General features: G+C 46.8%; 1 protein-coding gene across 1 annotated transcript; it reads right to left on the minus strand.

The window, feature by feature from the left end:
- Positions 1–2,177: 2,177 nt before the first annotated feature.
- LOC136639114 (tripartite motif-containing protein 10-like) lies at positions 2,178–15,039 on the minus strand. The gene is made up of 7 exons (XM_066613133.1): positions 14,617–15,039; positions 13,535–13,630; positions 11,734–11,964; positions 9,840–9,859; positions 9,334–9,449; positions 2,983–3,069; positions 2,178–2,692 (listed from the first exon to the last, which is right to left on the minus strand). Exons 1-7 carry the CDS (start codon positions 15,037–15,039, stop codon positions 2,178–2,180), a joined length of 1,488 nt encoding a protein of 495 aa, XP_066469230.1.
- Between the last annotated feature and the right edge of the window lie 1,454 nt (positions 15,040–16,493).

The raw sequence follows: 16,493 nt of genomic DNA on the forward strand, positions 1-16,493 counted from the left end.
GTGGTAAAGACCAGAAGTGATTGTGAGGAGCTCCAGAAAGATCTCTCCAGACTGGCAGAATGGGCAGCAAAATGGCAGATGCGCTTCAGTGTCAGTAAGTGTAAAGTCATGCACATTGGGGCAAAAAATCAAAACTTTAGATATAGGCTGATGGGTTCTGAGCTGTCTGTGACAGATCAGGAGAGAGATCTTGGGGTGGTGGTGGACAGGTCAATGAAAGTGTCGACCCAATGTGCGACGGCAGTGAAGAAGGCCAGTTCTATGCTTGGGATCATTAGGAAGGGTATTGAGAACAAAACGGCTAGTATTATAATGCCGTTGTACAAATCGATGGTAAGGCCACACCTGGAGTATTGTGTCCAGTTCTGGTCACCGCATCTCAAAAAAGACATAGTGGAAATGGAAAAGGTGCAAAGGAGAGCGACTAAGATGATTACGGGGCTGGGGCACCTTCCTTATGAGGAAAGGCTACGGCATTTGGGCCTCTTCAGCCTAGAAAAGAGACGCTTGAGGGGGGACATGATTGAGACATACAAAATTATGCAGGGGATGGACAGAGTGGATAGGGAGATGCTCTTTACACTCTCACATAATACCAGAACCAGGGGACATCCACTACAATTGAGTGTTGGGCGGGTTAGGACAGACAAAAGAAAATATTTCTTTACTCAGCGTGTGGTTGGTCTGTGGAACTCCTTGCCACAGGATATGGTGCTTGCGTCTAGCCTAGACGCCTTTAAAAGGGGATTGGACGAGTTTCTGGAGGAAAAATCCATTATGGGGTACAAGCCATGATGTGTATGCGCAACCTCCTGATTTTAGGAATGGGTTAAGTCAGAATGCCAGATGTAGGAGAGGGCACCAAGATGAGGTCTCTTGTTATCTGGTGTGCTCCCTGGGGCATTTGGTGGGCCGCTGTGAAATACAGGAAGCTGGACTAGATGGGCCTATGGCCTGATCCAGTGGGGCTGTTCTTATGTTCTTATGTTCTTATGATGTGTGCAAAATACTATTTTAAAGCAGCACTTTTTATAAACCTCAGCAACAGCCAGGAAACTGAAGTACTTTGCACTCCCCACCCTCCCCATGCACAACTCTGTGCTTAGCCTCTTAGAAGAGTTTTCTCTCATTTGGAAAATATAAGACCAGAGGAGGCTGCAGGCAACAGGACTGAAGGGAAGGGAAGAGAGGCCATAGCAGTATGCAGACAGTCTCCCATAAAGATAGAACCTTCTTTCAATTGTAAAAATCCCTACGGGGATTTAAATAGCCTGCCTACGTAAAACGCCTTGAATTAAGTCTGAGGAGAAATCTGAGGACCAAGAAAGGCGGTATAGAAATACCTGTATATATATAAAAAAATACCTGTATAAATAAAACTGTACTCTCAGCAGACACCCTCCCTGCCCACCTACTCCCACACTTCATGCAAGTAGATTAGACTCCCATCCTTCACCGCACCCAGGATGCCATCTGTGGGTGTCCTCAATGCGTACTGATATGTAAAGGTCATAAGAGATGACAGAGCACATATTTTATTACCATAGGGCAAAACTCAGTCTGCTATCTTCCTTGCCTAAAAGGCTCCATCCTATACACACTTACCTGGGAGTAATTTCCATTGAAATAACTGGAACTTATGTCTGTGTAGACATGCAAAAGATTGGTCCTCCTTATCTGGGACTCAACCCGGCCCCCAGTGCTCCACTACAGAAGAGAGCACAGACCAGCCCCAGCCTTCCCATGAGCTTCTATAGCCACTTCTGAAGCAGTTTCTCACCATGACGCTTACTTGTGGCAGTGACACAGGGAGACAAGGAATGAGGTGAGCGTTCTGTGGGGGGCCCTCCAAGTGCAGGGCCCAGGACGGCCACCCCGGGTGCCCTCCCCAAAGGATGGGCCTGCCTATGGAACGCCCATTTCTGCCTCAGAATAAATTAGATGATGGTATTATTTGTTGCCTCGAATGTGTGATTGTCTCTTCAAGAAATAAGTTGAAGGAGGATGAGGGAATTCTGGGTCACAGAGGGAAAAACAGATTTGATGTGACTGAGTTTTGACTGAAAGAGTTTAGAGGCCTTTTCAAAGGCTCCAGCTGCTACATGGCTCTTCATTACTTTCTTTTTAATCATTCTGGTCTGGAGAGAAAAACCTGTGAAGAAGACTGTGGCACTGCCTCAGGGGGAGAGTGTCAGGCGGGCTTGAAGAGACACGTGGAAGAAGGGGAGGAGGGTCTCTCCACAGAACGAGGCTCCTGAGTAAGTATAGAGATGGACGCCTGTATCAGCATCGGAAAAGGCAACCTGCCCTTCATCATAGTTGAGCATCACTCGGATCCTCTTGAGCTCCTGGCTAGAGGGTATAGTGTTAAAAGGGGGGTTGTGAATAATGTACGCACCTCTCCACTTCATCACAGCCCAGATCCCTTCCTCAGGACTAACATCAAACATGCCCTTTCTCCTCACAGACTTTCTGGTAACCCCCACAGCCCATGGTTCCTCACTTCCCACAGTAACGTCCCAGAAGTGTCTGTGTCCTGTGAAGCCCTCACAACCCAGCACAAAAGGCCAAAAGTCAAATCTCTCAGGATTGTCAGGCAGGTATTGTCGTTTGTCTTTTGCTCTCACACTTTTGCGATCCTCTGACAAGATGAGTTCGGGGTGAGCCGTGTCTGGATCCAGAGTCACATTTGCTGTTGGAGCGGAGGGAGAGGAGGAAAGAGAAGAAAAGCAGAATCAGCCGGGAGACTGTCGTCTGGAGCCAGAAACAGGAAAATCCTCCTCCTCAGCCTTTCACCCATGTTTTCTTTATCTGAGATATTTTCATCCTGCCCTTCTGGATCAGGCCAAGGGCCCATCTAGTCCAGCTTTCTGTATCTCATTATGCCCAACCAGATGCTTGTGGGAGAGTGAAGACAACCCGTACCCTGTTGCCATTCCTGTCAGGTTCCTGGGGGGGGGGCAATACCCCCTAGGTAGCTACCAGCTGAAGAACCAGAATCACTAGAGCAGCCATTTTCAACCACTGTGCCGTGGCACACTGGTGTGCCGCGGATGGTCTGCAGGTGTGCTGCAAGAGTCGGGGGGAGGGTCATTTGTTAGCAGGGCCTCTGGGGGATGTGAGCCCCTCCTGTCAATGGGTGTGCCTTGTCAATTGTAAAAAAAATTGATGGTGTACTGTGACAATTTTAGTGCCTTGTCAGTGTGCTGTGAGATGAAAAAGGTTGAAAATCACTGTGCTAGAGGGATTTCCTGGGCTAAATCCCTCTTCCTTGCAACATAAGCTATTTATTGGGTTCTCTTTAATTCTTCTCTCCTACTCCCTTTAAGAGTAGTGGTTCCCAGTTACTTCAATGAGACTCAGATGAGAAGGAATGAGAAACAGAGTTTATCAAGATCTTCAATTAACAAGTTAACAAAAGAGGACTTCAACATGATCCAGATAATCAGCTGACCAACAGTACTATAGTTATAGGAGGCTCCCAAACCTGCAAGACAGAACTCTTTTGTGAACTTGCTAACAAAACTGCAAAGTGAAGATAAAACCGTAGTGCAGTCAAACTCTTTTATAGACTAGTCAGAATTAGGGCGCTATCCCAACCCGGGCTTATACTGACCTGTGGTTTATCTTAGTAAGAAGCTGACAAAGAGGGAATCCACTTGGGGCACAATCCTAACCAACTTTCCAGCACTGGCATAGCTGTGCCAGTGGGACATGTGCTGCATTTAGCAGTTGGGGGGCAGTCATGGAGGCCTCTTCAAGGTAAGGCCATATTTGTTCCCTTACCTTGGAGTTGCATTGCCCTTATGTCAGCGCTGGGAAGTTGGTTAGGATTACAGCCACACAATATTAAATCCAGTGTTGTGTGCACTGTAGAGAAATTGTGGCCCTATCTTTGGGGGAAGAAGTTTTTGTTGCTAACTTACTACGCACTGTTGCAGTGGCTTCAGATCTCTAAGGGGGTTAATTGGAATTTGATGAGATGGAGTTTAATCTTACAAGATTATGAGATAGAACATGCTGTTGGAAAGGATAATATTATCATTGATGCTCTTTCTTGGGAGGGTTCCCCAGCCAGAAATTCTTTGCCCAGTATACTTTGGAAATTATTATTGATGCTGAGAACAATTGGGATTGGTAGATTCCAATTTTTCTCCCTTTGCCAGCCAGCATAGATGCTGTCACCCTTGGGAGAGGAAAGGGGAATCTAATGGGGGAATGTCATGAAACTGTTCTTTCATACTGGTTCTTATTTTTTCTTACTTTGGTAGTGTCAGCTGGGGCTCCTGAGGGGTAAAGGATTCAGGTGAGAATGGTTGAGTTCATTAGTGAAGAGGATAAAAACCTTTAGAGAAGGGAGCTCTCTTCCTGGTGGATGAGACCTAAGGGTGTCAAGGGTTGATCCCCGGTATCAACGTGTAATTTACTGGCTGCATAGTAACAGGCCTGAAGCCTTGGCCAAGGCAAGCCAGCACAGCACCCTGGGAACTTGGAGCTGATGCAACATCGGGTGATGTGCATCAGGTGACAAATGTGAGTGTGTGTGTGTGTGACAGCCTGCATAGTCAGCATGACTGTGCAGTATTACCTGCACTCTCATTGGTTGCAAGAAGTATAAGTTCCAGCAGGGGCAAGCAAAGGTGTGGGAGATGCAGAGTAGTGTTGAGCCGAAGGCTACGTCCGTTGTATTGAGAATCGTGTACTGTATGTACTATCTGGGCTGTAAATATTTGTATATAGTAAAGGAGGAGTGTGGTGGAGAACATCTGCCTTCGAGTCCTTCTTTCTCGCCGGGAGCAGAGAGCGCTCCGACCTTGGGAGATAGGCACAATTACAACTGGGCAGCTATCTGCGTGCCACGCCTTCGGCGGAGCTCCAGCAGCAGCAGATATCGGAGCGGAGTCCCAGCAGCCTGAGCACAGCAGCTCGCAACAAAGGGAGAGTTAATCGCACTCTGGTGTTGTGAGTAAATGAGAGAAGTTAAACGAAGGGTGCCCTAAATGTTTCAAGCTTTTGTCTTTGATTAGGTTTTCCACCAACTTACCTGGAGCAAACACTAGGCTGACCTGTCTGTTATTCTCAGGGTCCCTCCTCCTTCCTTTTTTAAACATTTTTTTAAGAGTCAAGTTGCGTATTTTAGTCAGAAGATCAGCATCTTCATCCTTGTGTTCCTTAAGATCTCTTGGTTGGTTTCCAGCTGGGTTCTGTGACTTGTTCGTCTTTGATTTGTCAGTATGTTTGGAAACCTCTATTTGACTTAATTCTTCAGTGAGGAGGGCCTGCTCATGCAGTGTAAACTGCCTGAGCTCTTCTGTGAAGAATGATGCAAAAGAACTAAATCAACTATGGCCAGCTTTGCAATATCGACTATTTCATTGTGAATCCATATGCTTCATACTGGACAATATGAACTCTGGACACACTTCCCTAAAACTCAGGTCAAGCCTCTAAAACTGAGGTCAAGCCTTCAAACCCTATCTTGAACTCTTAGCCATCTCAAGTCACACACCCTGAGGAGAGACAATAATTCTATTTACACAACTTCCTGCTACCAATATAATGTTGTCAAATGTCCATACCTTGCTAAAGGTATGGTATGGCCAACACTTGGCCAACAATCTGAGGCTAAGAGGCAAAGAAGGAAGGCCAGGGAGACAGACCAGGGACAGACTGCACTTGCTCCCAGTGTGGAAGGGATTGTCACTCCCGAATTGGCCTTTTCAGCCACACTAGACGCTGTTCCAGGACCATCATTCAGAGCGCGATACCATAGTCTTTTGAGACTGAAGGTTGCCAACATGGAAATGTCCATACACCTCCTGTTTGATATTTGCATTTTTGTATCCTCTCCATGAATGTGAACTTTCAGTGTGTCTCCTGTTCATCATCGTTTATCATGTTTTTATCTGTTTTTAAATTATGTTTTTTAATTTGTTTTAACCTTGTTTGTAAGCCGCCTTGAGTCCCTCCAGGAAGAAAGGCGGGGTAAAAATAAAGTTAACAACAACAACAACAAGCTTGCCTGTATCCATTGAAAAAGGAGACATGATTTACAGTTTGCATTTTACTCATTTTCACTGAGACAGACATTCTGGTTCAACCCAACAAGTCACAACATCTGTATAATTGCATTACAAAGAAGGCTGTTACTTTGTCTTAGTGTTACAACCCTCCTGTGTGTTGTGTCAAGTTAGAGTCTGCCCAGGTCTCCCCACCCATGCGTTTGCCAAATCCTTGCACCTTTCCCAGACCCAATCTGGTGTGGGTCTACGCAGACCTGAGCTAGCAAATTCACTATGGCAGGTCTGAGTAGACTCTTCTGTGCTGTGAAAGCTTAGTCCCAAGTAAGGAAACAAATGTTCCCTTATGCAGAGTAAACATCTGGGACTGCCCCCCCATCAGACTCACACCTCACACAAAAATCAGAGAGAACAAGGGTTCTTTCCTAAGCTGACAGAGCTAGAGAAGAAGGAACCAACAGGTGGTACAGACCCACACTGTGGGATCAGGTCTGGGAAGGGGACTAGGATTTGGTGGACGCATGAGTGAGAGACCTTGCAAGGATCCAGAGGTTCTGAGCAGTGGTAGCTTATGTAATGGCTTTGACATCCTTTTGAGAACATCAGAGCCCTGCAGATCAGGCCAAGGGTTCACCTTGTTCTTTTTCCCAAAACGGCCAACTAGATGTTACTGGGAAATCTACAGCTGTGTATAATGGCAACAGGTCTCCCTTGTGGTTTGTCTCTTGGGCTGTACACAAAAAAAGCATCTTAGAATCCTATTCTAAGCTATTTCCTTTGCATGCAGGCCTGAAGAGATGGGGGAAGGGGGGACAAAATCCCAGAGGCCCAGGCTTCCAATGGGCCTGGGCTATGACAAAACAATACAGTACAAAACAGATTTATCACAAAATAAATTTGAATGCCTTAATCTCAGCCTATCCAGCACTACAGCTCTGATCCACTTTCATTGCGCTTCTGTTCCCCCAATACAGTGGTTCTCACACATTTAACACCAGGACCCACATTTTAGAATGAGAATCTGTCAGGACCCACTGGAAGTGATGTCATGACCAGAAGTGACATCAACAAGCAATAAATTTTTTTGCAATCCTAGGCTGCAATCCTACCCATACTTACCCAGGAGTAAGTCCCATTTACGGTCATTGTTAAAAACATACATAGTAGTTGTTAAAAGTACAGATGTGTAGCATTTCCCCAAATGCAGTCACATACCATGGTAGCAAGAAGTCTAATATATGAAAAATATAATATTTAAGTGATTGGGGACCCACCTGAAATGGGGACCACCTAGTGGGTCCCGACACACAGTTTGAGAAACACTGCCCCAATACGTTTAACAGCTCTCCGATTCTTTAGCAAACTACAATCCCCCCAGAATGTATTGGGGGAATAGAAGTACACTGAGAGTGGATTAAAGCTATAGTGGAAATGCAGCCCAGGTCTTCTCCATAAGCACCAACATGTATTAATACAATTCAAACATGGGAAAGTGAAACTTGCACCTTCAGACCAGAAGTGCTAGGCTCCAGCAGAACACCCAGTTCAGTTCACAGAATTCCCAGGCCCCACTAGCCAGCTCCACCCCTTATTCTAGTTTAGTTGAGTTCTAGAACGTGTAGCTTTGGATCAAGTCAACATGTCTTTTTGGCATGTTTGAAGGTGAACTTAACAGAATGAAGTATAAATATAAGTCTGGAGCACAAATGAGAAAAAAAGAGGGGGGAAAGGGGGGGTAAAAGGAGGAGATCTGGTCTAGAGGGTAGAGCCTCCGTTTGCCTGAAGATAACATCCAAAGGTCGCCAGTTCGAGGCCACCGGCACCGTGAATGGTGAGACCTTGAAGCAGCTGACAAGCCGAGCCAAGTTATTCCACCTGCTCTTTGGCTGCCCTTCAAGTGAGATATGAAGGAGTTGCTCGTCAGCCTGCGTGGGAGGAAACTGGAGGCCAGAATGTGATACCAGATCATAAAAGATCCATCTGAAATGTTGTGGTTGTTGAAAGACAGAACCTTCTTCAATTGTAAAAATGCCTACAGGGACTTAGTACAGCCTGCCTACGTAAACCGCCTTGAATGTAAGTCTGAGGAGAAATCTGACAACCAAGAAAGGCGGTTTATAAATACCTGTATTATTATTATTATTATTATTATTATTATTATTATTATTATTATTATTATTGCCGGATCCCAAAGGATCTCCTCTATGGAGAACTCATGCAAGGAAAGTGCCCTACAGGTAGACCACAGCTGCAATACAAGGACATCTGCAAGAGGGATCTGAAGGCCTTAGGAGTGGACCTCAACAGGTGGGAAACCCTGGCCTCTGAGCGGCCCGCTTGGAGGCAGGCTGTGCAGCATGGCCTTTCCCAGTTTGAAGAGACACTTTGCCAACAGTCTGAGGCTAAGAGGCAAAGAAGGAAGGCCCATAGCCAGGGAGACAGACCAGGGACAGACTGCACTTGCTCCCAGTGTGGAAGGGATTGTCACTCCCGAATTGGCCTTTTCAGCCACACTAGACGCTGTTCCAGAACCACCTTTCAGAGTGAGTCTTTCAAGACTGAAGGTTGCCAACAACGATATTATTATTATTATTATTATTATTATTATTATTATTATTATTATTATTATTATTATTAAGGCCAGGCAAGTTTATTCCACTTGAGCTTTGTTTCAAAATCATCACATAATAATGAGGGAGATCATGAAAGCCAGTTCTTGGATACCCGTGCATTATTGGAAGAAGAAAAAACAAGTGAGGAGGACTTTGCTGAGGTAGAAGAAAAGAAACACTGTAGAATTATGTAAGGAAATTATTCCATTTTGATAAACGTTGTCATTTAGTTTCAATCTTGCTCGTGCTAAGCCATTTCTCCCTGTACGCAACAGGGGCCAGATGGGTACTCCTGTGGGCCAGGCAAAAATGGGTTAAAATGGTCAATTAAAAACTCTAGTATTGTCTGGTTTGTAGGGAAATTGCAGTGCAGTCTTGCATGTTGGAAGATCAGGAGGAGAGAGAGTGAAAGGGAAAGAAAAAGCCAAGCAGGGACACATTTCCACAGGTCAATGGGGACAAAGTCAAAGTCTGAGAAAGGGAGCCTCTAAGTCACCTGTTTCCTGGGCAATAGGCTGCCCCCCCCCCGCAGTATCTTGAAGATGGCACGGCACCCATTTCCCAACAGCATTTTCCACTCACTGAATATTGTTGAGCCCATTTTCTATGACTTTCTCCCCCACTCCTTTCCTTTCAGCCCCCTGCACCATGGCAAAATCCTGTCCAACTCCATCCATCATGTGCTTCCTTGCACATCATACCTGAGAATTGCTTCATGACACCCTCCAGAAGGGGTTTTACATCATAGAGTCTCCTGATTCTGCAGGCCAGCTCAGGAGAAAAAGCCACAGGATCAAACTCTTCCATCACCATATACCTGGATGTGGGGGGGGAAAAAAAAAAATCTGATTCCCAAATCCATCCTATCTGGAATTACTGACTGAAATAAAAAGACAACATGGAGCAGAAGAAAAGAGTAGAAATCCTGGAGACAGAGGTAAGGGTAAACTGGGGGTGCTTCGGAAAGGAGGCTTCTCTAGCTATGATAATGAAAATGAGTAGAAAGCAAGTACAGAAGCACCTTGAGGCAACATGTGACTGAGGGAAGGAGACAGTGGTCTGGCTGCACTGCAGAAAGAATGTTCCAAAGAGAGGTCCCAAGTGGAACACTGGAGGGTGGGGAGTCCTACACTCTCTCCCCAGAAGCCCCTCACAGACCCTTCCCCATATCAGGAAGCAAGAAGCAAAATGAATGGGATCTACGTACCTCTGCGTGGTCCTAATATCCTGAAAAGAAAAGAGAGAGAGAGAACTCAACTCCTGCAATAGGTAAGTCAGTCTTCTCAGACCCTGTATAGTAGTGCTCACTGGTCTTCCAGTGTTCAGTTGCCAGGGATCTGACTTGCATGCTCCACGCAAGAACTCAGGACGTAGCTCTATAAAGTGGAGCTAAAATTTCCTGAGAGAATGAAATCAGCTAGCAAAGTTTTGCTGTTTCAACACAATGCAGATGGGTTCATTCAAAAGTTCAACAGTTTAGATAAGGCGCCCTTACACTGCCGGAACTAATGTAGCATAAGGCACTCTACAGCAGACGCAAATGTGAGCTGCCAGCAAGCGGTGACAGAGGCCGGCCAGTGTATCCACTGCATCCCTCAGCATATATACCCATTATAGGTTGTAACCTGGGTTGAATTTTCCTCTATAAATTAGTCCAATCCCCTTTTCAAGGTATCTAGGCCAGGTGCCATCACCATATCCTGTGGCGTGGAGTTCCACAGATCAATTACATGTTGAGGAAAGAAATATTTTATTTTACTTGTACTTCTCCTGATCCATTCATTCTGTGTCAGTCTCTGTGCTCCATTATTATTATTATTATTATTATTATTATTATTATTATTATTATTATTATTATTATTATTATTATTATTATTATTATTATTTGCACATCCAGCTACCGGCCTGGACCTCTGCCCACAGCCTGGAATCCCCATCAGCTTAGAACAGGAGGGGAGGACTTCGCAGAAGCTTCTCTTGCTGTTGTTGAAACCATGAGAAGGGAGGAAGATTCCAGAATCTTTTGCTAGAGGATGGAGACTACATTGGTCCACTTTCATGTCCCTTTCCCTTGCTCAGTTGGATATCCCCCCCTTGTGAATCCTTTGTTGACCAGGAGACCAGAGCACGGCTTCCCATTCACTCTTGTGCTACTCAGAGGGAGACGGGGGCATGCCAGGCAGAGACTGCCCTCCATTATCAGGCTTGGGGCTTCCAGGGTATGCGTTCCAGATGCCCTGAATCTTCCTGAACATCCAACCAGACAGTGAAAAATGAGGCTACACTGGACACTCACAGAAGCCCACTAGTGGGGCTTGAAGATAGCAGGATGGAATTGAACAGAGTTAGGGGGCAAACCAATGGTCAGGAAGTGAACATGAGAACAGATTCTATGGTCTTTCGAACCTCCAGGTCAAGTAAAGTAAAATAACTAATTTATTTTTTTCTTTTTCTTGGGTGGTCCTATTTTTCTTGGCTGCCTTTAGCAGCACCACTCACTGAGAGCGCAATCCTAATGTGCTGGAAGCAGGCAGGCCAGCAGGCCTGCACTGCATAAAGCACAAGTTTAGGGCCAAAAGCAGCGCAGCCCAAGGTAAGGGGACACCTTTCCCCTTACCCTGTGTCATGCTGCAGTGGCCCCAATAGGTCTACCTGACAAGTTGGCGCAAATCCAAGCAGCCCAGAACCATGCCATGCTGTGTGGCAACAGGGTCAGGATCCAGCATAACTGCCAGATCCTGGCCCCGCCTCCTGCTCCCCTCCACTTAACCCTGGGAACGCCTACTGCCCTCCCTCCTCCCAGCCCAAAATGACTCCCTGCCACCCCTACCTTCCCAACACCCCCCCCCCCCCCGACTCCTGCATCAAGCTGAGCTTGGCTAATGCAACTCACCTGTCCTCTGGGGCACATGTCGACAAGAGGAGGCCACCGCACATCTGTGCACCAGCGTATCTCCCCTCAGAGACACTCCGAGGCTGGTGCAAGGGACTTGCATCTGCCCAAGCCCCCCTTTGGATTGGGCCCTAAGTTCTACATTCTTGCTTAGGAAGCTTAGAGTAGTTAGTTTCCTTCCCCTGGGCTATTTCTGCCACGCTCTCACCTGCAGGAGTTCACTTGTTGACTGCTGGCATTTCTCCTCCATCTGCTGGATGAGAAATTCAACAACAGACATGTCCTCCATCAGTCTGGTCATGTGCTCCTTTCTTCTGGCTTCAATTTCCTTCTCCAGCAATTCCATCTGTGAAAGGAGAAACATCTTCTGTTCTTCCAGAAACTGGTGTAGTTGATTGAAAGCAGCCACTGTCCTTGTCTTCTTTTCTTTTATTTGGCCCTGAAACAAGCAGATGGAAAGAGGAGAAAGGGAGAGAAAATACCAGGAATATTGTCAGCCTTTGCAGGAAGGTGGTGGGAAATCTAGTCAGAAACATGGCAGGAGGAGACTCTGAAGGAGCTGGAGGGAGGCAAGGATTTCCTTCATCACCAGATAATCACCACTACCATGTAACAGGCAAGTGAATTGGTCCTCCTACGGTCCAATCCTACCCATGCACCATTGCAGTAGGGTTCAGAAGACCATACACCATGGACAGTGCCCCACAGATCAGCCACCAACGGAGTTCTGCTGGTGCTAGGGGTGGAAAGCAGGGGTCAGGCTGGGGCAGGGGTAAATCTGGGACAGATCACATATATACCAAATTGTATATATAACATATATACTGTATATATGACATATATACCAACGTCAGAACTCAGGGCCGCTGAGAAGAGTTCTATCAGGGAGTAAAAGTTTCTTTGGGGAGGAGAGGGCAAAACAAAGCAGGGGGAAGGTAGTGACAGACAGAAAAGTCTTTGGACCCCAGATCTACCAAGCCTCCCATTGTGGAGCCCAGGTCTAACCACCTGTACAACAAAGGCAGTTTACAGAAAACTAAACACACTTCTACATCTCTCCAAAAATCTTTTAAATTTAGAAAGTCATTGCAGAAAATTAGCATCATCATATTTAGGCTCACACTAGAATGGAGCGTGTCCCGTTTGCACCAAAATATACTTCTGCAGCTGCTGTAGCCCTGCAACTGTGTCCCTGAGCTCCTACACACCCCTTTATGGCAAGTGGATCTACATGCCAGAGAGCTACTGTAGCAGGCCAGTTTCCGCCCACTGTGTTAAGGAGTGTCATGTATGCATTCCTCAGCCCAATGCAGCAGCTGACACCATGTGCTTGTGGTAGCACCCCCAGCATACCTTGTGGGCAGCAAGTCTGGGTGAGATCAGACTATGTAAGGTCCCAGGAAATTTTTGGGCCCTCTCATAAGAACATAAGAACAGCCCCACTGGATCAGGCCATAGGCCCATCTAGTCCAGCTTCCTGTATCTCACAGCGGCCCACCAAATGCCCCAGGAAGCACTCTCCTTTGGCTCCTGGCCCCCTTTATGATCCTGGGCCCAGGTAAAAATTATTCCCTCTACCCCCCTCTCATGGGCCCTGCCAGAATCCCTATTCCAGCCCAGACTTGCCCCCAGAAGGCTCCTCAAGACTCCATTGGGGATCAGGAGGCAGCCAAGGAGGTAAGTTCCCACCAGCTTGGTTCCCACCCGATACTGTGTCAGTAACTGTGCGCTGTGCAGTCTGTCCCAGTATAGGATTGGGCTGCTCGTATGAAGCTGAGGTCTCACTGGGACCCATTAGAGGGCCAGCCCTGCAAGGAAGGCACTTCTGACTTCTTGCAGGGATCAAATAAACTGAGCAGCACAAAACAGACAAGACTCCACCTTTAGAATGGTCTTCCATGAACATTTTTTGAGACACCAGGCTATTTTGACTCTTCTGCAGTTCATGCTGCATGTTTACAGATTTGGTTCTAGGAGCTGTTCACTTCTAATATAATAGGAACACTTACAAGCAGGTCTTCACTTTCCTTTTCTGTTCCTAGTTTATTTAGCTGAATTCGCATTTTCTCCCTCCTCAAAATTTCCAGGTAGCTACAGAATTGGCCCTGAAGCAAAAAGAAAAGAAGTTTCTATTTGGTTTATTGGGGGGGGGGGGTGATTACTATATAAAGGTGCATTTGAACTCTTCATAGGAATGAGAAGGCAGGTGCTGTATTTCCTTGCCCCACATCTCAGTTCCTTCCAGATAGGGCTCTGCACTCCATATCTTACAAGGGTATCTTACATGAGCACAAAGAGACTAAGGATGCAATCCTTATAAGAACACGGGTTGGCACAAGTCCATTGTGCTGGCCCAAAGGGGTCACAAAAGTGCCATAAGGCACATTCATGTCTTCTCAGTAGTTGGGAGGCCGGCACAGAGAAATGCGCTGGCCTTCGGAGGCTGCCTCCAGCACCATTGCACCTGAAGACAGGTAGGTCTGCGACTGTCCCGCGCAGGGGTTGGGGAGAAGGGCATGAAGAAGGTGTTCTGGGAGGGTGAGCAACAGGCAGGCCACAGCTGAGCAGGGGGTGGGGGCAGGATTCAGCACCTGTATTGGATCCTAACTCCAGTCCCAGGTGACCCGGAGCAGCTCCGGGTTGCTCAGATCTGCACCACCTCTCTAGGTGGGACTGCCATGGGGACTGCTGCAGAGTTACTTGGGTAAGGGGAATGAACTCCCCTTGCCCTGAGCTGAACCACAGGCAGCTCCAACCCCACTCTGGATACGGCTTTCCCATGCCAGTGCAAGATAGGATTGGGCTGCCCATAGATTTTTAGACCCAACTGCAGTTTGTGTTTAGACCTTCCAGAGATGGAGAAGGGAAAGAATATGCTTCACCCTTCCCTTGTGTCCAACCCTGACTTCAGGGGCCCTGCTTCTAGAGCAGTATCATATCCTGGAGTGGGCAAACCCTGCTGTAAGGCTCAAGGTCACAAGCCTTCCCTCAATGACTGGGCCTCAGAAACAAGCTGCATGTGACACCCAATGATGATTGGAGTGCATTGGGTGCATTGACACCCAATGATTGACCCTGGAGGTTTGTGTACCTTGCATTCCTTGGCAGCCTCTTCCAAAAGCAGGAACGTATGAGACTGATGTTCTGGGGATCGCTCACAGCCCACACACACCAATTCCTGATCTTCTTTGCAGAACAGGTTGAGTTTTTCCTGGTGTCTCTCACATAAATCCTCTTTTCTCAGGTTAAGTGATAGATGTTTAATTTTTTCTGCTACATTTGCCAGTTGCCAGTTTGGCCGGAAATTCCCTTTCTTGATTCTGGCTTTGCAAAGGGGACACACCAAGTCCCCAGGATCTTCCCCCAGGTCTTCCCATGTCTCACAGTACTGGGAGATGCAGCCCCTGCAGAAGTTGTGGCCACAGTCCACGGACACCGGCTGTGTCAGGAAGTCCAAGCAGATGGAACACTTGAGTTCCTCTTTCACATCCATGGATGGTGAGGCTGCAGCCATGGCAGATGAAGCCTCTGTGGATTGATTCAAGCAGCTTGTGAGATCTGTACAAGGACAGCAGGATGAGTGTGGGTGAGAGGAGGAAGAACCCCCTCTTGGGGAACTGCTATTTCACAATTCTTCCATTGCAAGAGTTCCATGAGTTCTCTGTTTGTGGGACTAATAACCAAAGGACCTCCTTCCAGCCATTCACTTTCCTTGAAACTCAAGACCTTCCTATAAGAAGGAATTTTCTCTCTGACCAAAGCCACAGACAATTAGGAGGCTGATATATTATGATTGTTATAAATAACAGTAATAATATCAACTAGGTATCAGCGCAGTATGTACGATGTCCCTAAAAGCACCGTGTTTTGCAGATCTGATGGTGTTATTTCAGTAAGCTGCAGTTGATGTTTTATTTATCATCATCATCAACAGCAGCATCAAAAACAGAAAAGGACAAAAAGAAAATAATTCGCCTCCCAAAAGAGCTCACAATTTAAAAAAAGACAGAAAGGAGACCCCAGGAAACAGACAGTGGAAAACTGTGTCATTTTGATGTACAGCACAATCTGCTGCAGGTTCACTGGGTGGGAAGTACATCACAACTTTGCTAGGGACTTGGCCAATACTGTTATCACCCCCTCCCCCGTGCATGTCACAAGATGCAGCCTGCACCCCCTGTACCCCCCTCTTGATGCCACTGACCAGACATCAGCACACAACTTGATATTCAGTCTTAAGAACTGAAGAACTTACTGTGAGAACCGGGAGCAGGAAGTTCTTCACAACCCTCCCTGCCCCTGGCCCTGGGTTCAGCCCTCTCTGCGACTCACACTCTTCAGTCCACCTTCCCTGCCCATAAATCCTTTGATCGTTCTTGCTCTTCTTCTTTGCAGGCACAGGCAAGCTACGCCAAGTTCTTGCCTTTGCTGTGCCAAGTCCCAGGTTTACAGGAAAGGTCCGATCGCAGGTCTGCTAGGAACTGGCACCCCAGACTTCTGCGGCTTCCTTGGGCTTCCTCTGGAAGAAAGAGATGGGAAGAGCTGTCACTTCCTTGTCATGCCTGCCGATACACACCAGCGTATCAGTTAGTTAGCAAAAGCCATTTCATAACTTGTAAGTAGCATTGCCCTGCATGGATTTATGAGTTCAAAGTCTGATCTGAAGCATAAAGTTTGCCAAGCACCACTGATGAAACCCAGGCTGGACTACAGTTTCTACCCGTGCAGAGTCAGCACTTGTTTCATGGTCGACTCCATGTCTAGCGTCCATAATTCACAGAATAACCAAGCACTGAAAATGTTTGTTTCTCAGCCAGGGCATCCATGAAAGGACTAGGAAACCCATCTGTGTTACCTATGAAGGTGACTGAGGCTGGAATCTGATAATCACTTCTGAGTAGACCTGCATAGGACTGCGCTTTTAAACATCTAATGGCATAATCCTAAAGATGTCTAGTGATGCTGGAA

Source organism: Tiliqua scincoides, chromosome 2, assembly GCF_035046505.1.
Source record: "Tiliqua scincoides isolate rTilSci1 chromosome 2, rTilSci1.hap2, whole genome shotgun sequence".
Lineage (NCBI taxonomy): Eukaryota > Metazoa > Chordata > Lepidosauria > Squamata > Scincidae > Tiliqua > Tiliqua scincoides.